Below are 26,630 nucleotides of genomic sequence, written 5' to 3' on the forward strand. Positions count from 1 at the left end.
GCGTTGCATATATAGTAATTCGTTTCGTTAGATTGGTAACAAATTCAGATTTTCAAAGATGGCCGCGTCCCCTTGACGTTTTTGTGTACACAACAAATAACGTCGGCATCGGGGTGAAGTGCCTTATTGTTGCAAATAAAGTATTATACTTTTATCAAAATAGTTACCAATAATAATGTATTTGTCAATGATTAAAGTAAACAAAGTGCACAAATATTTGTTGACCAGCAGATTAAAATTACTGTATGTGTGCCCTTGATGGACAGTAGATTGGCTGTATAGATGGTAAATATGATTGATCGACTGAATTTTGAAAATTGATGAATTAGAGTGAGTTTTTTTTTCGATGCAACAATGCTTTTTTGCAGGATGTGTATATAAAAATGTGTTTTTTATACAAAAGAACTCGAAGCTTTATGAAGTGTACAGTAGAAAAATGAGTTTTTAAAAAGATCGTTGGATCGGAAATTTTAGTAATTTATTACAGTGGATACATTTTAAATTCAAATAAACTATCAAGATGAGTAATAATAATGATGATTACAGTATCGCGGGGCGATACCGAACCGTGAGAAAGCATTTGGATGACTTGGGATACAGACAAGCACTTTCGCTTGATTCTTTACCTCTGATTGAGCTTCTGCTGGTTGATTTAGCTCAAACTAGAGAATCCCTAAAGCATTTTCAGTGCTTGGCTAAAGAAAACTTACAGGTTTGTCTATTTATATTTTATTCGATACTTGTTGCATTAAAACTTTGCTGTTTGCTTAATTTATGATATTTTTTGATTGTTAGACGTGTAATGAACTGCAATCAGCAGTAGATCCGTACAAGTGCGACAATGCAAAATTGGTTCAAGAATGTAATGAAACTCATTTGAAATTGTTAGAAGCCAGAGAGGCGCTTGTAAAACAAAGCAATGAGCACAAAAAAAAAGTTAGAAAATTGGAAAGCGAATTGAGCGACTTGCAGATGTCCTATTCAAAAAATTTTGAGAGGATAAAGATGCTAGAGAAAGAGTCTGCAAATAAATCGAAAAGAATCTCAGAGCTTATGGGAAGGTATACCAAGCCAATTACGAAAAATCCAAGTCTAGGTAACTATTGACTTATTACTCTGTACATTTATTTATAACATGTATTATTTGTAAGATTCAAATTTTTAGCAACAAAAAAGCGTCCCACATTCCCATTGAAAAAGTCAGATCAGGAAACTGATTTTTTCTCAGAAAAATTAGCCTTCAACAAAAAGAACGTTGAACCTCGTGTGGTTGATTTTATCGACATGGCTGATTGTAGGATAAGAACCTTGACCAATGAAATATCAAAACTAAAGGAAGAATTGTTTTTGAGCAACGAATACTCGGAAACACTAAAATTACAGGTACAGGAGTTCATTAAAACTTGATTCAATCTGATGTTTCATTAACATCTATATCATTTAAAAAAGAATATATCAACATACAATATGAAAATTACAGCTTGATGCGAGGAACAAAGAAATTTGCCGTCTGAGAAAGCTATTGGAAGGTGGAAGACCGTGTACCTCCATAAGTCAGGATCATTGCCTTTTAACGTCGAACAAACGATGCCTGGAAGCCAAGGAACTAGAGGAGCTGCAGGAAGCTAAACTCAAGCTGGAGCAGCAGCTCAGGGAGTCTCTGACCAAACAGCACGAAGCAATGGCTCAGGCTGTTAAACTTGCCGAACGCAATGAAGAACTTGAGAGGGAACTCAGAGATATCGATAGACAAGCCCTTGCCCGGGAAGCTGATTGTAATTCGACGGTGAAACATAACAACAAACGCGTCTGTAAGCTTCAGGTGCGACAAGAGTTTTTGATTTTCATTATTTAAAGAGAGGGTCGTTGGTTGATGATTAAAACGAATTCTGCATTTCAGGAGAAATTGGATAACGTCATGACGCGAGTTCACACGCTCCAGAACGAATTGACGATGCAGCGAAGGGAAGCGCAGGAGTTGAGAGCGGATTTGGAAGCTTGCAGGCTAGAGAAGAGCAGCGTTCAGCGACTACTTGAAAACACTCTCGAGGAAAAGAAACAGATGACGGATAGGATAAATAATTTAACGATGATGGGTACGTGTGGAGTTTTCAGGATTTTATTTGGTGCATGTGTAAAACTCGTCTTTTGCTTACGGATCTTGTAGAATCGAGCGAATTAGCTGCTGAAATCGATAAACTTCGGGATGACAACGATTGGTGGAATGGTAAAACTCGGAACGTAGTTGAAAAAAGTAGATTAAACGTAGAAAAGAAAAAACAATGTAGCAACATTGGTGAAAAGGGGCAATCTAAGTCGGCAACGTTGAAAAGTAGTGAAGCATGCAGTAGTTGTAAATCGAGAGAAAAGGATGGAAAATCCGAGGCTAATGCGCGGGCTAAATTTGGTACATTAACGAAAAATATTGAATTTCAATCAGTGGTGTTTTTCTTTCCAAATCAATAAAATAATTTTTAACTCTTTTAAAGCGTCAAAGAGTACCGAAAAGTCTAGCAGTCATAGTAGTAATAAAAATGAGTGTCACTGTCACAGAGGATCAAGGGATAACATTTCACACAGTAATTTCGAAGTCATTCACGATAAAAATGTGATGATAGAATCGGTATGTTTTTTCATCATCATCAAAGCTATTAGAATTAAAGTTACAAATATTTCATGGTGTTGTATTTTTTTTTCAGTTACGCAACAACATAGAGAAGCTAGAGTTGGAGCGCGATTTCTACAAATCCGAATACGTGAAAATCAAGGACCAGTTCAGAAAAGATTTTGAAAAGGACAGCGTAAGGATAAAACATTATTTTCACTGATGCTGCAGTTTTCGCACATTAAATTAAATTAAATTTAACACGAGCAGGATAACATGTGGTCGCAAATCTGCGAGCTGCGGGAAAAAATGAGCGAAAAGGAGCACGCCATATCGAAACTTTTGCGCGAAAAAAAGGATCTGTGCCGAGAAAAGTTCGATTTGGAAAAAAAATTGCAGACTCAACAAGTGACCTCGTCTACGTATCCGTGCCCGTGCAGGAGGTCTCTCTTGACCGACGATCGTAGCATCAATCTGAGCAGCAAGGTGAGAACCTTTTTTTTATTCCCAGATATAAAAAAAAAAAAATTTCAATCGAAACATTTGTGATTCGTAGGTGGAAAAATTAGAGCTGGAAAAGGATAAGCTAAGAGCCGACGTCGAGAGGTTGATAGAAGAAAGAAACTCGCTGCGCGAACGGCTTCAGGTGATACTGGAAGAAATTAATTTTACCATTTCGGCTCCTTTGCAAATCCATTCCGTGTACATTCGTACAGAAAAATCCTCAGCTCCCATGGGCTCGCATGCGGTTTCCATTAAAATTCATACAATCAACACCCTTGTCCCGTAGACCGTATCAAACGATATCTCATCCCGTTCCTTTTGTCTGTCTTTTCTCGGTCGACTGGTTGGTTTCTGCATGTTTTTGGCGAACCCCTTCGCTCTTAAATAATATTCCTGCACGCGTGTGACGAAAAACGGGGAAAAAAAAAACACCGCGTAGCTGGCGACGAAGGCTCACGTCGCTGAGCATCGTCAGCTGCGCGACAAACTCGACGAAATGGAGCTGCGTCTGGCGCGTACTGAACGAGAACGCCGGGAACTTTTGATTGCGCAGGAGGGCAGACGAGCAGCCATCAACGGTCTCGACGATCAGCTCGAGGATCTCAGGGAGGAACTGAAAAGGACCAAGCTGGAGCTCACCGAGCAGCGCACTCAGTACTTCCAGCTGAGGTAAGCTGTGTACTTGATGTTGTTACTGATTAGTGGATATGTTGGTGTTGTTATTTCCTCGCATGAATATTGGTGTTATTTGTTTTTATTAGGTCTTTGCAAGACCAAACGGACCAGGCGTTGGGTGACGTGCAGCGTCAATTGACTGACTGCGAGAATGAATTGACGAGCGCGCTTGATAGGAACAAGAGTCTGGAACGCCAGCAATTGCAGCTCGAGAATGAAATCAAGGAACTCAGGCAAGAGATCAATAACCACCGATCTCGCATGGCCCAGATGGACCGGGAGAAAGATCAGTTGCTGGTGAGCAGGCGTTGTTACTGTAGACTTGAAATCTTTTATCCAACATGTCTAGATACACGCGATCAAAAGTATCGATTTATTGTTCACGGAATAATTGCATTTTAAATTTATTTAATTACAATTTCAATCTTTGATCAATGCTCTTTTAAAAATCAGATGGATTTGGACGAGAGGACGGAAAAGATAGCTGCTCTGGAGAGAGAACTAGCTTTCAAGGAACAGCAGGCCAGCAGTATGGAGCAACAGATTCGCGATCTATCGCACACGAAGCAGTGAGTTTTTTTTTACAGTATAAATTTATTCAATAATAATAAAACTGACAACATATCACTCGATCGGCATTTCATTTGGTTTTATGAATTATCGAGTATAATTGTACAAATCAATTGCAAGAAGAAACAGTCTTTATTAGGGTAAAAAAAAAAAAAAAGTTACACACAAGTATATACAATTTATTTAAATGAGTAATAAATTAAAAAATACTCGAACTCTTCATCCGCTCGACAAAGATCGGCGACGCACTAGGCACCCCCACTCGATCGATCATATTTATAGTCCAACGGCGAACTATTTTACACAAACCGATGCCCGGCCAACTATTCTTACAACTCAATATTACTTATTACAATTTTTTTTTTTTAAATTATGTACACATATATTTAATTAGATTAATTGTTAAATTGACTTTGCACAGTCACAATAATCATCGAGTACACACATAGGCCATTTTTTTCCGCAAACGACAATGACACTTTGTCAAAGAACTCGAAATTCATTGCTCCTCCCTCTATCTCTGTTATTGTCCGTACACACGATAAAAAAAAAAAAAGAAAAAAAAAAAGAAGAGTCTATTCGTTGACTATAAATGAGCGATCGTCAACGAAACAACTCCATCACGCGTACATTGTATTCAAAGTTTGCGCATTCCGAGGAGCAAGGAGATAAAGAAGAAGAAAAGTCATTATAATCACAGACCAACAACATCAACAACAACAACAACAAAAACGAAAAAAAACACTCAACAGGTAGGGTGACAACCTTAGAACCTGGCAGCCCTGGCGTTCTCGTTCAAGAACTTGGCGATCCCAACAATGGGTGCCTGACACTTGCCGCTCACCGTCGTCAGCAGACCGTTGCTCTCCAGCTCGTTCGTCCTCGTGTAGCCAGGCCTGCACTCGCAACGCGCCTTGGGCAGCACGTCCGAGCCAACTCCCTCGGCGAGTTCGGCCACCCGGGGCGTTCTCCGCGCCACCAGCCACTCGCCCTCCTCGCACGGGCCCCTGGTGTACAGCTTGTAACACGTGCCGTTGTTCATCATAACGACGCCGGGCTTGTCCTCGCAAGACGACGACGACGACGACGACAGCGTGCCATTGACAAGGACAGCGTCGGGCCCGTCGTTGTCGCGACACCGGCCGGAACTCTTGAGCGAGCTCGTGCACCCGCACACGCCGTTGTAGCTGATCCCGTCGACCGACGGACTGGCGCTATAGTCGTAGAGGACGATCTGTCCGTGCGAGCAAGGATCTCGCGATCCAATTTTGTAGCACGTGCGCTCGCGCGGGAAGTAGAGCCGGCCACGGCGGCAGGGCACCGGCACGCAACTCGTGGCGTTGGCGAGCATGTCGCCCGGCTCACAGGGCCCCTTGGTGTACAGCTTGTAGCACAGCCCGTCCTCGTACCGCACGTAGTTCGGCTTGCAGCTGCAGCCCGCGTGCGCTACCCTACCCTCTTCCTCCTCCTCCTCGTTGGAGGCGTTGTGGTGCGGCCGCATGACGAAGCGATGCCCCGCCGGGCAGGGACCCGGTCCACCTGTTGAATCGCAAACACCCCCAACCGTTAATCCCCACCTGCACTTTCGTGTTTGTATAATCATTGGTGATCAAGACTCACCGAGCTGGTAACACATGCCGGTGGGGGGATAGTACTGGAGCATGTCGGGTCGACAGCCGCACTTGCCCCCGGGCAGGAATAGCTCGCCGGGCTCCTGGCACGGGCCCCTGGTGAAGTGCTCGTAGCAGCCAGCAGCGACTGGGGCGTAATACTTGCCGAGCTCGCCCTCCCGGGAGCAGGAGCACTTGGCCAGTCCGTCCTCCCTGTCGAGGATCAAGAGTTCACCCTTGGGACAGGGTCCGCGCGAGTGTCGCGGGTAACACTTGCCGTCCCGCGGCCAGAACAGGTCGTCGAGGGCCGGGCACGACTCGGACTCTCGGCACACTCCCCAGCGTTTTTTCGCGCTGCTGTTGTTGGGAAGGCGATATTTAACGATCGATCGATAAGGGTATAGTAAAAGTTCGACACTTGAATGGTAGGGGGGTACAAACCTCGTTGGCTTGGCGAGTGGCTCGGGCACGGGTGCAAAGTAGTGGCCCTTGGGACAGGAGGCCCGCGTGAAAATCGGATGGCACTGGGCGTCCCTGGGCGATTGGGCGGTGCCGGGCGGACACCTGCACTCGGCTCGCGTCTCGCTGCCCACCGCCGACGGTCCCAGCTCCATAGTCTCCGGGCATGGTGCCCCGATCTGCCGGTTGAAAATTAAAATTAAAAGCCTGATCGGTATCGTGGTATAGCGATCGCTTCCTTTCCTCTCGCGAGCTCGTACATATATTGTATACACTATTAAAATGAAAAAAAAAAAACAACAGGTGGCTCCTACCTGGAAGATCTTGTAGCACTTGCCGTCCGCGGGCCAGTAGAGCAGCTGCCAGCCTCGGGGTTGCGTGGCGCAGGGATTGTTGATCGGATCGGCCCAGGGCGGTGGTATCAATGCCGCGCTCGCCCAGACGAGCAGCGACGACAGGACGATTAAAACTGCCGGCTCCCTCCGCCGCGTGCTTTTCGTCACATGTCGACAAATACATCATAGACGTTAACGTCCGTTTAAAAATGAATATACATATATTATATTAGGGGTGATTCGAAAGACGAGGCCATATTATAGTGTACGTGTGGCGCGAAAATCGAGAGCACAGTCTGCGAGAGAGCGAGCCAAGTAGAGAGAGAGAGAGAGAAAAAAAGGTTGGAATGAAATGACCATATTATATGGACTTTCACTGTTTCGCAGCGGAATGGCAATGGCATTGTCCCTGAGAGATCCGGGCCGGCGATCGCGCCGAGACTGCCGATACATACATGCATATATTTCCGTTGCGCGAAATACCAAACTGTATATGCGTGGGTACATATGTATATATATTATATTTATCTAATTCACAAATTGCGTGCCGGAAAAGGTATGCTCTCTTTTTTTCAATCGATCCGCCAGGGACGCTTGGATTGATCGATACACCTCGAAGATAATCGAACGATAAGTATTATTTATTATATACAGAGGCGCAGATAAGAACGCAGTATATGCGCGTGCTTTACTCTCTTTTTTTCACTCTCCAAATATCTTTTGTTGCCGCATGCCAAACGCACAGTCCAACGAAAGTGATAAGGCTCACGCAAATACTTTCACGTTCAACGTATATATAATATACACACGGGAGCCATGCAGTTGTAATACACTTTATTTTTTTGTCCGCAAATTTCACTTTTTACCGCCGATAACAGTCTCCCTTTCCAATGACTTATTATATTAATTTTCTCGTTCCAAGTTATACATCTAATACTCGTGCGCGTATACGCCAATGATACTCGTTAAAAAGGCAAAGTCGGTGTATGAAAAAAAAAAAAATTCCCAGTACCCTTGAAACCGATACGAGCTGGGGTATATAATTATCTGCGCACAGCAGCTTCAAAAGCTCCTCCATGTATATAACGCGCCACGAGCTTTCTCCGTGATGGGTGCGTGCGTCCGCGAAATAGTTGACGCTCTCCGAAGCGAACAAGAGAATCCAAAAATTCGTGCAAACGTACTACGTAGATATTGTGTCGCAAAAAGAGAGGAGGTCCTATGCAACCGTGGCTGTAATATACAGATCCTACACACGCGTGCGTGCAACCGACTCTCGCTTTCACTCTCTTGGCGCGGAGGAGACCGTGATACTTGTATGTTTCAACGCCCATCCAATAACTCTTGCACCCTCGAGTCTATATATATATATATATATAATATATATGAATTCTAGTAAAATATGTTCGTCACCGCGTTGTCGGCCCTGATGACCCGAACCGGACGCGTGCGAGGGAGGAGCACAGTCCATACTGCAAACGAACGATTCCGCAAAAGTTGAGATTAACGTGTATATACGAATAAGTACAGGATAATTGGTGGACAAACATCGGGGGCTTCACAACAAAGTTACACAATGTTTTTCGAACTCGCGTGACACCCATTTACGGAAAAACTCGAAGATGCGCAAAAAAAAAAAAAAAAAAAAAAAAAAGCCCATTGACCGTATTTTGGAGGGATTCCGTCTTTTTCGCGGAGTAGCTCGTGTACGGGCGTTCGTCCTTCCCCTGGTGCGTCGCCGGACTCGTCGAAGGTCAGCTGTAAAACACCACGCGCGGGTGAAAGTAAACGGCCCTGCGTATTTATATATATATATATATATATATATATATATATATATATATATATGTATATGTACACGCACTTTGTAATTATTCGTCAATTTCGAAGCAATAGCAACCGATTAGTTGGCTCTTGCTTGTCCCTAAACCATAACTGCGTATAACATCGGTTGGCCTTAAATGTACCCGCGAGAGAAATCGTCCGCAGCTATACAGATGGGTATACCTGCTTGAAAAATCACTAGAATTTGCATTTGATTGCGAGAAAGGGAGAGCCATCGATGTATTCGTCTTTAGCCGAGTTTGAGTCCCGCCGGAGTTAGGGGGGGGGGAGATCATTTTGCATCTAATGCAACGCGTATACAGACTCTCGATGCTCTCTTTTCTTTAGAGATGATGCATCGTTGCGAAAAGAAGAAAAGAGACTCGTTGACTTGAGGAGAAACACAAGCTGTTACGCAACGAAAAAAAAAAAAAAAAAAAAAAAACGATTGATTGTACACATCTGTAATTCTCTCGGGCGAATGAAATGATAACAATAAAAGAACTTGACGCCAAAGGAGGTATAGGTCGATGGGCAGAGAAGCCGTTGCGCCTCAAACTCCGCCGCGTTCAAGACAATTATATTTCGCGCTCGCGCGTTTATATATACGTGTAGATAATAGATCTGCTCTCACTTTCTTCCGTATATGAAGCACCAGCAGTTATAACCTACCGCGTCAGGCGCTCGCACGAAAAACGTGTAATTGCCAGAGAGACACCCGGAAAAACATGTGCAGATATATCCGATGTGTGGACTCTTTTTTTCCGTAATTTGTTTCTTCTACGTGTATGATAACTCGGGGTTTCACGTCCATAAACGACCGCGCGCTCGCGGACCTTTTTTTTACCTCACCGAAGCTGATGTCGACTCAACGGTCGGGCTTGTCTTGCGAGAGAATCGCTAATTTGGCCGGCTAATCCTCGCGACGCGTGAAACGATCAACTTTTTTTTTTTTTTTTTTTTTTTTTTTTTTTCTCATCACAAAACTCTCGACTGTCTTTTCTTTTTTCTATTATTATTATCATGTTTGTTTACAAAATCACACGTGTGCACAAAATGTTTGGTTAATACGGCCGGAATAATGGCAAAATGTTCAGTCCGTTGCCATCTCGATGCCGGTAACAGCTGCACGCGATCGAAACTAGTGACGTGTGAGAAAGTATAAGTACACGTGTAATATGTACGAGCGAGCCGTGCACGGGTCCGTCGCCGCATCACGGGCGCGCGTGAGAAACAAGGCGTACGATGTTGGGTGCTGCACCCGCTGTAAGCGCAACGCGAGGTATAATTGCACTTTTGCTTTTTATTCTCCATAATGTACTCGTATACCTACTTGTTTGTTTATCGAGCTAACGGGGAATTATTGTATAAGAGAGAGAGAGAGAGAAAAAAAACACGACCTCATTGTTTCATCAAACACAGGTTACATCGCTCCCCTGTCGCAAACCTCACTTTTTTTTTTTTTTTTTTTTTTTTTTCCCCCCATCACCAACAACCGTGTAATTTTGTCAACTCACATATATTTACGTCGGTTAATTGCACGGTCTTGGCATTTAATTTTTCCCTAATCACGAAAAGCGGAAAATTTCAGGCCCAAAAGCACGAAAAAAATACCGGGAGCCTTTGGTGCACGAGAAAACGGAGCGACGGCTCATCGTCTTTCGCGTTAATTATGATGTCGGGATTCTGTAACTGCGACAGACGTGCCATTAACGAGTATTGCTCTAACACGTACAGTATATAGCTTATACGGCTTCTCTTCCTGGCCGCTCTTTTGTTTATTCTCGATGTGATTGTTCGGGTTATCTGTGACAGACGTACCTATACAATCATTGGTACATCTGAAAAAAAAAGTCTCCAAAACAGAAAAAAAAAAAAATAATAAATAACGCAATTCCCGCGAGCGTACGTACGGACCTACATCTCGAAAGAGGCGAAAAACCGGATCGCCTAACGAGCGCCTGCGTGCCCGTATTACGGCCAAAGTGGGCGAGAATAATTCGCGTGCCAAGTGATGATGGACGAAAGAACCGGGCGCCAGGGAATGCGGCGCTCGAGGGATCGCGATCGGACGGCGCTCTTGTGTAATCGAGGTGTTTCGAAAAATCGGTATTATGATGATGATCGGCGGCAGGCCCGGAGCGAGTAAACGATCTTTTTTTCCTTCCCATTTTCGATGAAACGGCAGGTAAAGCTTTTCATCGAGTTTTGCCAAAGTACTAGTTTCGGGCGATTTTATCGGCAAAATAAATTGGGATTTCGAATTAGTTGTCCACACAGCGAAGGTAAAGTATATAGATCGGCCGATTCCGTCGAAGAAACATCATTACCCGATGATTAAAAGTCGCGCTTACGTAATACCCATCGAGTCCTCATCGAGCGATACAGGTGGGAGAGCACCGTTTGAAAAATCCATCGGACCCCTAATTGGGACTTATCTAACCTCCTCGCACTCGAGACCCATAATTGGATCCGATGCCGTCCCCCGATTTTCAACCTCCGACAACAGAAAGAGATACTCGAAACAAAACCAGCACCGCGAGTCGTGGGACGAGGATAATTTAATAAGCACGCGCGTAACATCTGCACCGAGACGGGGATGCGCCGCGATAATCACGTGTGTTTGTGTGCGCGGTCGCATTGTGCGTTATGCTTTCCGCAACAGCGACGTAATAAGCTCCACATCTGGTGCGAAAAAAATTCTCATACCGCCCTGTCATATGTTACACGCGCGCGTCCCGAGTCCTATTACAGGCCGCATTGTGATGAAATCGGTATCGCGTACGTTTTTTCCTCGTTACATATACTTTCCCGCGAGCTCGAATTTATTTCTTTCACTCCACAGTTTTACCACACGGGCGACACGCTAATTACAATCAAATTATCCCCTGCCGATTTTTCGAGTACCGATATCGGTGATCCTATCGCCATCTAGTATATACGACTATCTTGTAATTCATCCGACGTTTCGCAACTCAAACTTTCACGCTCGCGCGAATCTCTTTTTTTCCTTTTCGAGTATTGAAATTTCGAGAAATCGGCAAAAAAAAAAAAAAAAAAAAAAAAGAATCTTTTGACACCAAAACCAAGTTCGCGATAAACTATAACGTCCAAACAGCGGGATACAAGGTAGCGGGTACACGTACAACCGGGCTTATCGGCTCTCGCGCGCCAGTTTAATTAAACTCGGCTCATTCATCGAGCGTCAGCCTGTAGTATATCCCTCGCCAAATTGGAAACACGATTCGGCTCAACCGCGAATCTGGTTTTGCTTTTTCTCCTATATGTACCGCCGCCCCGATTTATGCAACGCGCAAATGTTTAAGCTTCGCCGGTGAAAATGAAACTCGTAGGTAGACAGATATTTCCGTTACCGTCCGCTTTCCCGCCCGTCAAAAGTATAAGGAAAATGGCCAAACTCACGCATTGCACGCCATCCTGGACGAAAAGTGCAACAAACAAACAAAAAAGGTCCTCGATCGATCACCAGAAACAGTCGCACAGGTGCATCTTATATTTGTATATACGACGCGCCTCCGTTAAGGTACAACGAAGATAAACCAACGTTAGACAGACAGACGGGAAAGAAGCGACCTCACGATCCAGCGAGCAGAGAGCAAGTGTCGGTGGTGACAACTCCGCTAGACCGCATCGCGCGCCCGCGGGAGTGTACTATACGTGGGTATAATGTTCTTGCTCGAGTCGCGCGGCAGAGACTGAAACGGCTTGCCGGTCGCTCGGCACCGACCAAACAAACGGCAAAAGTCGAGCCGCTCTTTTGCGCCTTGCGTGTGCAGTGTATATATACGTATACGCTCGCATAGCAGTCGTGCTGTATATCGGTATACAATATAATTATAATGGGATCGAGGCGCTGATTTTGTTTTTATATGAAGGTATTACTTAACCGCTACTATACGTGTGTCTCTATAAGTGGATGAATGTATAGGTACTTGTGCATGTACTACTGAGTGACGCTTGATATTAAATCGGCAGTACTCGTCTGTATATATATATATATATATATATATATATATATATATATATATACACCTATACGTGTAAACCTTTACTTTCGGTACATGGGTTCTGCTTGGACGCACCCATATATTATATTATAATCTATGTATAAAAAGAAGGGGTCATCATCTTTTTCTCCTTCTCTTTCTCTCGATGTATGCGATATATACGTAACTATACTTGCGTTTTCTTTTTTTCGTGATAAATATACAGTTTACCCGCGGTCACGACTTTCCTTCTCGATTTAAATCCGATGGAAGAGATCCTGCTCTTCGGTATGATGTGTCGCTGCAGTAAAAAGGGGCTTTCGGGGAGTTATCGGCCAAAGTGGCTCGGAACACTATAGTACAATCATCGTTGTTATTATTAACTCAACGTTGAAATCCTCCGAAAGTTTAAACGCGTCCGGTTGCGCCAAGCATATATACTCAAGGATGAAATTGCGAGGGGAGTGGAATTTCCGATGTGTGTCGTGGGTGACGCGAGCGAATTTAATGGAGTAGAGAACCTTTTTTTTTTGTTCCGAAAGTAGGTACCTACGTGTACGTCGATAAAAATACCGATTTTTCATACCAAAATGCATGATATAGGTTATATACCTTCACACGCTACAAATCCCAGTATTTTTAAATATAAACACGGTTATAAGGTGATTAGTTGAAATAAATTTTTTTTTTTTTTTAATGCTTTAAAATAATGATGATGGACTTATTAGTAATCAAATAAATACATATAAATTAATCAACCGTTTGACCAACTCAACAAAGTCTGACATAATTTTCTTTCTTTTTTTTTTTTTTTTTTTTTTAATTGACCCAAAGATATTGTATAATGTTTTACACCCCTGATGTAGTAAACTTTAATTTAACGATTTTGTTGTTACAATAAAATGCTTAATATATATTATGTGAACTGCACACCTACAGATTTACAGTGCAGATAAAGTACGTGTACATGTGAGTACAATAGCCAGGTATAAACAGTCGAAAGCAATTATATTGGCCTTTGTTCCTCACAAACGTGTGATATATATATATATATATATATATATATATATATATATATAGATATATAGATACAGGTACGAAAACTCACCTATGATTGTTGTACATGGCCCAAAAGGTACTCCTCTCGATGAAATTCACTTTAGCCAAAAAAGTATCTCCCGAACGACTATCCAAACGATCTTGTGTATACACTTGTGCTCGACTCCCCTCGACATCGTTGCACTCGCGTACATTTATATGGTACCGTTATAAAAAAAATCAACTCGCTCGTACACGCAGATACGCGTCCGAAAATCCATGACCAGTAGCCGAAAGCTCCTTTGCGCGTTTGACTAATCGGATATTCCATGGTGGAGATGGATAGAGCCCGTACAAAGCTAATTCCGAGAATATGTCTTGCATGTTGCGGTCCAGGTAATCCCTGCAGGTCGATCCGGCGTCGCTCATGCGTCATCGCCGAACTATTACGGCAACCAAAGATTTTACCAACCCTCCCCCTCCTCTCGTACGTGCTTTACGCACATTCTAATACTCCGTATATACTATATATTACGCACGAATCGTCCTTGGCACGACGTAGCTGTACCTCGTGGATAACATCGTGCGTATGAGTATAACGGTTATAGAGTGAAGGGCTGTATATATATAGTCTACTCTTTGTGACTCGGAGAAAGTGAGTACACAACGCGTTATAACCGTACACAACAGTTCATAGGAGGGGGGCCATTTGTGGACAAAATCCTTTGGATGAACGAGAGAATGGAATGACTTTTCCCTTTTTTTTTCGCGCCGATCGATCTTTACGAGATTACTGTCCAATGTGACATAGAGGCATACGTATATATACGATAGCTTTATCAGACCGAGTCATCGTCGTCCCTTGGACCAAGTATTTACACTGCCTTTTTGTACCGTGTACGATTATATTACAATATGTGGACTCTGATAAGATCAAAAATAAAAAAAAAAATAAAAATAAGCCGAAAAGTACGTAGATTGTGCATCTTGTTGGGCGCGCTTGCGTATATAAGTACTTTTCCTTTGCTAAGCTCACATGCCGATCCTCGATGAATAATGAGCTCGAAGCTGCATCGAAGATCGTTCGGTTGCATGTTGTATATAATACATATATAATACATATACCCATAGTGTAGCAGCTCGCTGTTACAGATTAGAAAGTTATTTCCATCGGAGCTTGCATCACCCGCGCATCGTCAATGATCGTATTCTTTATAGTTATGGATCGTGCACCTTGTAATGTATACGGTGATGGTAAAACTTGCCGATTTTTGTATGTGCACAATTGTGGATATATTACAGACATGTGTCGAAATAAAAAAAAAAAAAAAAAAAAGATGTAGTTAGAGGGTGGCTGAAAATTTTCAAGATTTGGGTTATTGGGTTCTGGGACGCGTGTTTTTTTTTTTTTCTGTAGGACAAGAAGACTTTTATTTTCCTTTCTCTGAAAACGATCGGGGAAAAAAGAGAAAATTCGCGTTTTGAAGATACTTTTTCCGTCGTTACTCACGGACCATAGGGTAATTGCAAAACTTTTCCGCGAAAGAAATCGAAAGCGCGTGGGAGCTCTGCCGAAGCTGAAAGTATAACCATCGGTCGGAAAACCCATATATTTTGTACTCCGTCGATCGGATATTTTAATTAATTTCCAAGCCCAAACTCGGAAGTGCCCAAAACTTGTTCCCAGCTCTTTCGAATTGTTCAATTATCCCGGACTCCGGAGTTCCGTTGTAAATGATATACTCTTACCAAACGGTGCTAGTCTCTTTTTTCTTTATCCTAAATTTTCATGCGTGACATGCTGTGGTATGTCCCGACACTCTCTGCATTGAAAAATAAAAAAAAAAAATAAAAAATCAATTTGCAAACGAAGAAAAGAAATCAGCAAAAGATACAGTGGGGGGAGGGAACAATGCGACCGCGTCTCGGAGTCGCGAAAAGACATGTCGTCTTACGTAACACCGGGTACCCATACACGGTCTCGTATACATTATACCGATCGATTATTACCGAAGTCGTCCTTCGGAATAAGAGCCGAACAGTCGAGCACGTCTCGAGGGATCGCGAACAAGTTTTTTACCCATTGCATAATATTCGCACGTGTGTGTGTGTGTGTGTGTGCCTCTCACGAAGTACGTATGAATATAGACACGTGGACGACGATCCCATATACCGAGAGAAGGTGACTGAGGGGGAAAAAAAAGATGCTGCAGGTTGCGCAATACCGATACTTGCCGTGTTTTTTGTGACCTGAATTGTTTATTCCTTTTTTTTTTTTTTTTTCTTCTTCATCGGACATTTTTATCAAGATCCAGGCGGGAGTTATTTCGGGCTCGATTTCGTCAACGCTTCGATCATCAACGAAATTCCTCCCGTGGATTTTTCCACGAGCTGATATGCGTCATCGATACAAAAAAAAAAAAAAAAAACACTCGCAAGCAATATTGTACCTATTACATGCAGTGTCGCGCGTGTTACGGTGACAATGAAATTATTGACAACGTGTGACGTATAGAAGAAGGAAAAAACCTTTCATGGTCACGCGCGTGAATCAATACACCGGATAAAAGTTAATGACCGGCGCACGGGTTTCGACATCACAGAGTATAAGGTATTACAGAAAAGTCACGGTAGCCGTTTCCCGTTGACTACGACGATCCGGTACGACACTCGCGTCCTTGAAATTAGGCGTCTACGGTCGTTCAACTCCTCATCTTTTCGCGTGGTATACGTATACACATACACTCGCTCATCGTTCTTTTTTTTTTTTTTTTTATTTTTCTTTCACAGGTCGGAGATTTCTCCCGCATGGTTTCCGTGGTCTTTGAAAACGGCCTTGGGGAGGAGCACACGAATTTTCTACCGCCGCGTGTGCGTGCGCGTTAATTTTATTTGAAAATTCACGGAGTTTGGAAGCGCGTGACCGAGAGCAAACACGTATATTACATACCCATAACTGTTAACTGTAACCTCCGGTATACATCGCATAGGCAATTTTTTTGGAAACGTATATACGCGTCTTTTTTTTTTTCGTAAAAACAAAAATTTGTCCACGGGCCGTGTAAAATTTATTTCCGAAGGTACAGCTACATGACACACGGTTACGCAAACAAGGCAGCCTCTCTCTCTTGGTTTCTTTCTGAAAAAAAGAAAGAAAAAAAAAATTCTCGATCGTTAGATAACGATTCGATATTGCACGCGCGTGTAATATTCAAACGAGGCATCGACCGTTTAATTCGCCAACGGCGCGTCTCATACCTGTTTGTAACTCCATCGGAGCTTCTTCTTGGGAAGCCCGTACCCTCGTACACGTTAGGCATATTATCAACGTTTTCACGTTACGGAAGGCACTTTCCTTCTATCTTCATAATGATTTTGGTAACGCAAAGCTATAATATATACATATAACTTGCGTAACGCGTAACTTGTACAATTACAGAGTTGTGTATATTTATAGGCAGACATACACAACGCACCTCATCGATCCGTCAATAACGCACAAACACTTCGTAGACATTATATACCCTTGCAAGGCAACTTGGCTATTTTGTACACAATGAAAATTCCACTGCATTTGAATCATTGTTTTGCGCGTGTCACATGGGACAAAAAAAAAACAACAAAAAATCAGCTTCATTCGTTTCCAGCCGATATACCCTTTGGCACACGCGGCAAGTACTTGCATCGAATTAAATTTCAACTCGGGTGAAATTCAAAGTCGAACCGCGCGCACGTGCTGCCCTTGAATTGTATCCTTCGTCTTTTTTTTTTTTTGGCGGTCGAAACGTGAAAAAAGCCTACCTTCAAATGGTGCGGACGTGAGGTTTTTTTTCAAGCTGCTTCGAGAAAATTATATGCGCCTCTCACCCGACACGATGGCGATCCTCGGTCGGATGAAACACTGTGTCGCGGTCCGGTGTCCACTCAAGTGGCAGCAATACTTGAATTATACTTATATTGTGCGAAACGATAAAATTTAAAAGAAAATCGTATGGGTGCAATGACAAAAGGCGCGTGTCCGTCCAAGCGGGAGTTTCGCGGGAAATCGCAATGGGCGTTTAACTCTATGTGGAACACTCTCGACTGACCCAATGACTCGAGCTGTAAACGCTTGAGTAAACGCCCCGATTTCACAATAGCTCACGCAAAACGCGACTCGATCGCTCAAAGTCATTTTTTTTTATCACGATGAAAATTGCCGTATGCAACTACTGAAAAAATGTTTTTATCTCGAAAGAAGCGTTTGACAAATTACTTTTTTTTTATTTTGTTACTCACACTCATCTAAACTTGACAAGTAGATTTCAAGCAAAACGCACGTGCTCACGTTTCAAAATGTATAGGTTTCGCAATTTTTGCCAATATATTACCTGTACATATAGGTACGTAAATCAAAAGCTCGTCTTTTAGATAAAACGGACCAAAAAAAAAAAAAAAAAGAAGAAGAAGAAGGTTGTTTTCCATCACGGGCGCTCATGCAACGCAACAAAAGAAATTCGTTCTACTCTACTCCACTTGATTTTCCATCGGGTATAAGCATATTTTCAAACAGAGGCGCATCTGATTGCACGGAAGTTTACGCGCTCTTACATATACACCTAATAGCCCAATGCCTGCGCCTATATACACACACACTGCAGTGTAAACTGCAAGCGCAGCTCTCGCGGAAGTCGGAAGGCTTCTTTTCCTCCTTTTCCTTCTTATACGTTCATCTCGGCTCCCTCGGTTTTGGGCGTCGATCTTACGGATGAGTGCTTATACGGCTCGTTACTTCCCTCCCTCCCTCCCGAAAGCACACCCGAACCGCCTCGGAAAGGCGCATCGGGAAGCGGAAGTGGGCGAGTTTTTTTGCTCCCGATATTCCTTTCGTATATACCAAAGTGCTTATACGTGCGGTGAGGCGACAAGTGTCATTTTTGCATGCACGTGTAGGTACACGCAACACAAGGCGAAAGGCTCTCGTACGATTTACACACACACACACGAAAGACGCGAGAGAGTTGAATAGAAGCGGAAGTTAATTAGTCGCGGGTACTCTCCGCGACTGTTACATATATTGTGCACCACAGCCAGACAATTGCCGATGTTTGTTTTACAAGGCGCACACGTGGTGCGTGTGTAGGGGGTTACAAGTGAAAACAAATTTTTTTTTTTTTTTTTTGTTCCAAATGTTACAAATTCAATAAGCACTGTGTCGCGGAGCAAGAGGCTTGCTCTGTCACGCGGTTACGTATATACAGGTATACAACATGCGAACGTTGAAGAGGTGGGTAAAAAAAGCTCTCGCGCGGAAAACAACTCACCGGTTAGCGCGTGAACTTTATCGGCACTATACACGCGGTTTTGTTTATTGCCCGCACACGCGTATACATTTATATTTTTCACCTCGGCAATCGGCAGATTTATGTAGTACATTTTGCACGGCCGGGAGGGAGAGGAAAAACGCGGAAACGTGTACGTACAATGTGTACACGCGCATATGTGTGAGGCGCGTTTTGTAAGATTCACGGCAAAAACGAGCTTCTACTTATTTTTACATCGGGTGCTAAATTATACCCAATGTACATGTGGTGTACATGCCAATTTTTTTTTTTTTCTGCCCAATGAGCTGTCATTACAGTCCCGAGTTTTTTAAATCGCGTTACGTAAAGGCGCTTCGTACGTCGGGCGTTGGACTATGTGCCGATTTCTCGCGCGCGATTACCGATATCCGATGACTCGATCGATCGGCCTTTTTTCTTCACCGAACGATATAATATTTTCGGCGCGGAAGGAGTAGTCATCGATTATCTTTCTCTGTCGGGTGTTGATTGATTTTGATCCATTGCGAAACACCCTTTGGGCGTCCGCGATCGATCAGGCACATACAGGCGCCTAAGAATAATATGGGTTGCGCAATTGTAATTTGACTTGTAACAATCTAATCATGAGAACAAGACAGGAAATACTGGTATATATTCCTATACATCGTATACTATATGTACCCCGATGCAGCATCATCAAAAAGTCGCGGCATCGCGAGTTTCGTTCAACCATTTCTCCCTTATCTTGGTATACAATGCAAGCATCGTTACGTTTGTACATCAAACAGCTCGAGGATCGCGGCCTGGATCGAAAAAAAACAACAAAGTATACCTTATTTACACGTGTGCATAATATATAAGAAAAACGACACGCAGCAGCAGCGCATATATAACACACGTTGCACTCACAATGCGATGTATATCGCGCTCTTTTCACTTTCGCGCGGAATGTAATTTCCCGCGTTGGCTGCTACCTATTCGCTGCAGAGGGAGATCGGTAAGTTATATAGTGAAAGTACGGGAGCGCACGCGCGTGTGGACAAGTTTTTTTTTTTATTTACTTTACTATAATGTTTTCTTTTTTTTTTCATGTTCGCGACAGCCGGTTATAAGTGTATATATGTATACACTTACGGCGGGTTCGAGGTGACGATCGGCCGATCGATCGGCGCGCGATGTGGACGGATGTACGTTGGAATGTAGTTGTTGCGCAACGCGAGCGTATTCAAGAGTGATCTGTTGCGGCTTTGCATATATTTATACATCGATCCGTGATCTCGCGGGGGAAATTATTTTTTTTTTTTATTTTCCTTTGTTTTGAACTAAATTCAATTAAATACACGCGTAAGTATATGTGGGTTTTGTGGCTCGGTATTTTTGTTACTCTTTCTATTACATGACAGTGAAACACAAGGGGTCCCGGTCATTGTGTACATAGAAAGTTGTTTGGCCGTTTGGGTTGGAAGTGCCATTATGTACAAGTCGTTTTGTCACGCCTAAAAGAGTTGTCATACGCGATTTTTCAGAGTCACAAACGTTTAAAAGACAGAAACTTTAAAATTGATTCGTCATTTCATTGAACTTTTCCACAATGGCCCCATGCGTTGAAATAGAGATGGAAAAGCTTCTGACCCGATCGAGATTCACTTCTGAAGATATAACACTCGTTATCTCTGATTCGAAGCCTCTCATCCAAATTGAAAAGACCGTACTTTGGCACAACAGCAGTAAAAATTTGTCCCCAAAACGTACAACGCGCAGTGAAAGTTTATCTCTTTCATCCTCCCAAACTCCTCCTCCGCGTCACCTTTCAAACGCAGCTCCAAAGAAAAACGATGACAAACAAACGCCTCCTTATTTACTATGCGGAACCTGCGAGCGCAGCATGCGCGCAATAGAAAAAAAAAAAAAAATCACCCATACTCATGATTAGCAAGACGGGGCACCGCGGGGTATCCGCGCGCGTGCCCATCATTTTTATTACACGCACCTTCTTGTCCATACACTCCACTCATTCGATAACTTACGTAACGCTGCGTAAAACCGAGGAACCCGTGATGGCTAATGAACTTTGCCCGATAACTCCATCGACGGCACTTCCGGGCTTGGAGTGATTTTCTTGTAATGGAGCCTGTTGTACTATAGTGCACTGTCGAAAAATCGGTTCTCGATCGGTATTGATTGATCACTCGTCGCGTTGCATCCGGGAGCGAAAAATCCCTTTGGAATCGAAAAACACCGCCTGTACTTTCACCTCGATCTTCCAAAGTGCCAAAACCGATCGTCTCCTTGTTTGTTTACAAAAACAGTGTACAACCGATTTATAAAACTTTCAGTGTCAAACGACGAGCACCGCCTCCTCTTCCCTTTTCTTTTTTTTACGGCCAATTCATACGGAGGTAAAGCGACAATGCGCGAACAAAATTTTTGTGGTCCAGCCATGCCAGCTCTTCGCGATGGTAATAAACGGGCTGTGGTTTAGAAATTCGCCCCGAGTCTCACAAACGGAGAAGTTTTAAATTGTTTTTTTTTTTTTTCTCATTCTCCAAACGGATATATCTGCGTGTGTATACTATAGGGCCATGCTTTTTTTTCCTTTGTCTTTTCACGCGACGCGCACAGCGCAAGGCGAGAGTGTAAACCTGTATTCATCGATACCTATAAAGGTGACATAATAATCGTACACAGGCGGGGGCCCGGAGGCTTTTATATAAGCCTTACAAATATTGTAAAGTGTATGCGCGTACCCGTGGATCAGTGTAGCAACGACGGAGTGTTGTGAAACTTCACGCGCGGCATCGAATTCGCGACCCACACATATATACCACCAGGTAATATTAGATGATGATGATGATGCTGTACCGGAGGAAAACAAATAGATTTGTTTTTTCTCAAAGCATTGAAAAGAAAAAGAAAGTACAGTGTAGCCTGTGGGTGTACGGGTACATATACAGTCGTACTCAACCGTTTCGAGATAAAGAGTGTATGTAATCGTCGGTTGTAAAAAAAAAAAAAAAAAAAAAAAAAAAAAAATTCAATTAAAAGTAAAATTACCCAGCATGGTATTATTACGGTATTAAAACCGCGAGGTACCACAACATATATTATATTCGCCGAAGGAAGGAATCCGGAATCCGAGGCCCGGCCTTGTCCTCGATCGCGTCCCCCTCGTTCTTAATGACTCGAAATTTCGTAACGCAAGCGAATATAGGTGTACAGCGCAGTATATACACGGTATTCGACCAGTTGCGAATAAATTATTCCAAGTTCGACGCTTTTTTTTTTTTCTTCCTCCCTTCGATACGACCTTAATTTCTCAAGAGCCGCGTCGATTGTTCTCGTTTTTTTTATTTATTTTCCAGAGCATGTGCCGATCAAGCGACGGACATGGACCGGCAGATGCGCTCGATGCAACTGGAAGTCGAGAATCTGCACCGGCAACTGGCGACCCTGAACATAGACCGCGAGAACGCGATCCAGGAGAACCGCCGACTCCAGGACGACTTGGCCGCGGTCAGCTGCGAGGTCCGCAAGATGCACAAGGAGCTCGAGACCTCGAGGGCCGAAGCGCTCGACCTCAAGCGCCAGCTCCAGACCTACGTGACCGAAGTCCGCCGCGCCGAGGACCTCCTCGCCCAGAAGGTATTTTACCTTTTTTTCCTATCTCTTCTTTCCCGTGGCTTTTACCTGCACGTATTGTGTACATGCTGTCGGTGATCAACAGGAGAACGAGCGCACGGATATGCTCAATCACTACAGAAGCCTGAGCCTGGAGGCAACGGTGCTGGAGAACAACAACCACAGCCTCGAGACCGAGGCGGCGGAGGCGCGCGGCGCTTTGCAATCGGCTCGCGATCAGATGGCCGATTTCGAGCGACAATTGTCCAACAAGGACTGCCTCGTCAAGGGATACGAGGCCCAGGTGCTTGTATACCGCTTCTCTCGACTCTGTGATTTACGTGCCCGCGTCTCTGAGACAGCGCAGAGAATGGGATTTTCCGTTTGGTCTTTTTGTTTCTTAAAACGTGTGTGTTTGTCGCGCAGATCACGGAGCTCACGCAAAACATAGCGAGTCTGGAAATCCAGCTGCAACAGGCCACCGATCAGCGTTCCCGAGCCGAGGATGACCTGCGAACCGTGCGCGACCTCTGCGTTACCCTCGAGCAGCAGAAGGAGTGCATCACCCATCGCCTCGAGGACTCGGAAGACAAGAAAAACCAAGTACGATTGCGCGTTTGTGTATAATTTTCAATTCGTTTGGATGTTAAAGCGCGACTTTTTCGATCCGCAGTACGAGATCCAGCTCGAGAGGTACAGGTCGGAGCAGGACGTTTTCCAGGACCAGTTGACGAGAGACCACAAGACGATCGACCGGCTCGAGAGGCTGATCGAGGAGGCGCGCAAGGAGACCATGATCTCGCAGGCTAACAACCGCGAGTTGCAGTCCGAGGTGGCGAGGCTCAAGGCCAAGATAAGCGATCTTCAGTGCAAGCTGTGCGTGCCATCGACCTCCCCCCCCCCCAACCAGCAAAGAACCTTCGAAAAGGCTAATCGATGTTTTTTTTCTTTTTTGTACGTTTGATACAGGAGCTCGGAAACGGCGGAAGTCCGCAAGTACCAGACCCAAGCGGCCGAGTACAGCAAGCAGATAACCGAGCTACGACGGCAAGTGGCCAACGAGCGCTTCGAGAAGTCCAGGCGGGAGGAGACGCGCAGTCGGAGGACCTACGACGACGATCGAAGGTAGACAAATGTATAAATGAAGCGCCACCGTACACACACTTATGTTATTGTATCGATGGTCAAATCGACCCACGCCCGAAATCTCCACGCGCACACTTTCGTAATCCTCTTGAGTATAATCGTACCGTAGCGCGTCTTCGCAGCTGCGGGGAAATTGATCCGAGGAACGACTGCCTAGGTGGAAGTTCTTGCCAATCATGCGCGACTACACGTCGTCCCACGCCAAGGGCCATTGCTGACTGGAATCAGCTGTCCGACAGGTATAATTTCTGGGCAGGAAACAATAATGACGACGATTACGAGGTGGCTGATGATTTGCGAGCGACTCTTGAAATTGATCACTCGCGTCGCGACCTTTATGCATTCCCTCCCAACGTAACACTAAACTTGATCTGAGAGATTTGAAAAAAAAGGTCCCTCTTTGTTTTCTGCTTGCAGGTCGCGCAATTCATCGCCCGACAGCGTTAACGTTGACTTGAACGTCGCCATTTAAGCGATCGGGCCAATCGCAAAATCTCATTCTAACATGTACTCATTAACGTGTAGATACGGTACGGCTGTCGTCCCTGCGAAACTGGAATCCAGGCCATGTAGCGCTTGCGACAGGTTCAAAGTCCGGGTAGTCTCTCCCTCATCCAACGTCGTCACCCCGGAGACTTCGACGACGGACGAGAACAACAATTGCGTCTCCGGTGACTATCAGGAGGTGACGAGTAGAGCGTGCTTTTGTTCGGGCAAGGTTGGCTACGTCGCGGCTAAAACGAAAAAGCTGAAAGACATGGAGAACAATAATTTAAATCAACAAAGTAGTAACGTTGCGAGGGCGAAATCCGCGATGTACAGCGATACCAAGTGCCTTCGCTGTGGAGGAAGGAGGAAGAAAAAACTGCAAAGCCTGTACCCCGGCTCGTCGACCTACTGGCTCGCTGAAACTTTGAATCTGATGAACAAGATACTCGAAGAAAAAAAAAGTAACGACAAAACCACGAATGGCCCGTCTAGACGCGGCACCGTGGACTCTGTTAGAATTTCACGGGCATCTCACGATATTCCTGGTAATAGTGGTACCGCGATCGTTCAAGCACGAAAGGATGCAAACGCGTCGGCAAAATGCCACGAGATCAACTTCAACTCGATTGGCTCAATATCGACGCAGACCCTTGATGATACCACAGTTATCTCCCACTTGTCGCAGCCTCAGTTGCTCAAGATACTCGCTGAGATTCAGCAGTACACAAAGAGCATTCAGGAATACTTTTGTTTGATGAACGAAACATTAAAACAACAGGATGGCTCGAAAAGCGTGACTACGGCACAGCCAGAGGCCGTTCAGTGTCAGGAAACTGCCGTCACACGAACATCGACTGTCACAGAGACGAGCGAGAGAGTGTCGAAGGAATCTTTTGGAGATCAGTCCGAGAATGAAAGGAATCGCGTCAAAGAGGACGAGGCGTATCGGTCGATTTCGATGGAAAGTATGATCCAAATGAACTGTAGTGCCGACGATTGGGAAGCAGCGCCCATTGCCTCGACACCGCGACAGTCAGATGCTTTGAGGAGCATCGCGAGGCCTACCGATAAATCAGAAACGTTCAAGGATCTTGAAGATGTTGAGATGAACCCCGATGATTTATACTCTGTAAGGTCGCAGGATAGTTTGGAGCACTCGTTTCCGGAAAGTAGCAATATTGATAATTCGACCGAGTATATGGAGCTGCCGCAGATGAAGAGAGCTACGTCGGACGATGGACAAGTTGCTGAGCCTGAAGATTCAACGCAGTACAAGATGTTGCCGGAACGGATTATGCCTGAAAAAAATATGTTGGACGATATTGATGGTGATATTGCCATTGATCGCAATAAATCAAAAGTGAGCAGTAATGTGGTGCAACAGGTCAACGATGTTTACGAAGAAATGGAAACCATCAAGCAAAAGATCGAAAATCTTCGGATGGAGGTATTGAAAGATTTCGAGCCGGACAAAAACCGGGATAGTTGAATTCGCATAAAAATTGTAAACTGCAAAAGTTATTGAAACTTGAGCTGTTAATTGTGTTCACTGATATTCACGCGCACAAGCTATAAAATACCTATTGTATAATATTAGTACAAATATTTTAATGTTTATATGTGGTTTTGATAATGCTCAAATGAATTTTAATATTTTTTGACTGATGATTTGATTCACAAATTCAAGTGATTTAATGAATAAAACATTATTTCGAAAAAATACCATTCGTTCCTTGATTTTTAATTACTTTTACCGCCTAGCATTTTTGACGATTTCTCCCAAGGTATTTTTATGAGTATGCTCACAACTTTTAAATGATTTTATTAAACTTACACATTTTGTTTCTACAAAGTACTTTTATGGATTAAAAGTGGATGCTTTCTATCTCCTTAAAATTTTGAGTCCAAATTGCGTAAAATTAATGGAAATCAAAATGCTGCGATGTAGTACTGGTAGTGGCGGGTTATTGGATCACGGAGTATCTACTACTTGACGTGACGGTCCTACTCTATTAGTGGTGCTGTTGTACCGTTTTGATACGTCGTTCTATAATTTTTTTTATCCTCGTTACTATTTTTTTTTTCACTGCATAATAGGAGGGGCTCAATAAGGTGTTTGTCAGTACAGAGAATATCTGGGATTTAAACAAGTACTTATAAAGGAAATCGAAATAGAATATATATTTCTTCATAGTTTTATACATAAGTATATTAATAATCGGTAGCTCCAATTTATTCAAAGTGAACTACGTCCAACAAAGGTGACCACATCCTATCCCAGGGTAGTGTCGACCTTTGATGGCACAGCGACGTTCGATGGTATAGGCACGAATCTTTTCAAGGAAATTCTCAATAAAATCTTCTTATAAGTGGTCTAAAAAGCGCATACCCAGTGGATGCTATATGGAGTGCCCCTGGCTTACAGGAATGCTTATACCACTTGGGTT

At 43.8% G+C, this 26,630-nt stretch overlaps 2 protein-coding genes across 3 annotated transcripts; one reads left to right on the top strand and one right to left on the bottom strand.

The window, feature by feature from the left end:
* The first annotated feature begins 113 nt into the window (after nt 1-113).
* LOC106647208 (Centrosomal protein 135kDa) lies at nt 114-25,905 on the top strand. The gene is made up of 20 exons (XM_089598848.1): nt 114-285; nt 369-712; nt 796-1,096; nt 1,166-1,383; nt 1,481-1,822; nt 1,901-2,096; nt 2,168-2,407; nt 2,490-2,623; nt 2,700-2,801; nt 2,876-3,091; nt 3,162-3,251; nt 3,549-3,778; nt 3,871-4,081; nt 4,238-4,353; nt 22,293-22,572; nt 22,655-22,852; nt 22,975-23,151; nt 23,222-23,424; nt 23,518-23,673; nt 24,166-25,905. Exons 2-20 carry the CDS (start codon nt 521-523, stop codon nt 25,670-25,672), a joined length of 5,109 nt encoding a protein of 1,702 aa, XP_089454974.1. The 5' UTR covers nt 114-285; nt 369-520; the 3' UTR covers nt 25,673-25,905.
* Nucleotides 4,503-14,013, bottom strand: LOC106647209 (uncharacterized). 2 transcript variants are annotated; one of them, XM_089598242.1, is made up of 5 exons: nt 13,698-14,013; nt 6,738-6,915; nt 6,406-6,602; nt 5,975-6,321; nt 4,503-5,893 (listed from the first exon to the last, which is right to left on the bottom strand). In XM_089598242.1, the coding sequence occupies exons 1-5, from the start codon at nt 13,712-13,714 to the stop codon at nt 5,121-5,123; spliced, it is 1,512 nt and encodes a 503-aa protein (XP_089454368.1). In that variant the 5' UTR covers nt 13,715-14,013; the 3' UTR covers nt 4,503-5,120. The 2 variants fall into 2 exon arrangements, with proteins under 2 accessions (XP_089454368.1, XP_014218991.2); XM_014363505.2 differs by lacking the exon at nt 13,698-14,013 and adding an exon at nt 12,006-12,276.
* Nucleotides 25,906-26,630: the final 725 nt, after the last annotated feature.

This window comes from Copidosoma floridanum, unplaced genomic scaffold (genome assembly GCF_036245765.1).
Source record: "Copidosoma floridanum isolate Cflo_tuat_1 unplaced genomic scaffold, Cflo_Japanese_pri ptg000006l, whole genome shotgun sequence".
In the NCBI taxonomy this organism is placed as follows: domain Eukaryota; kingdom Metazoa; phylum Arthropoda; class Insecta; order Hymenoptera; family Encyrtidae; genus Copidosoma; species Copidosoma floridanum.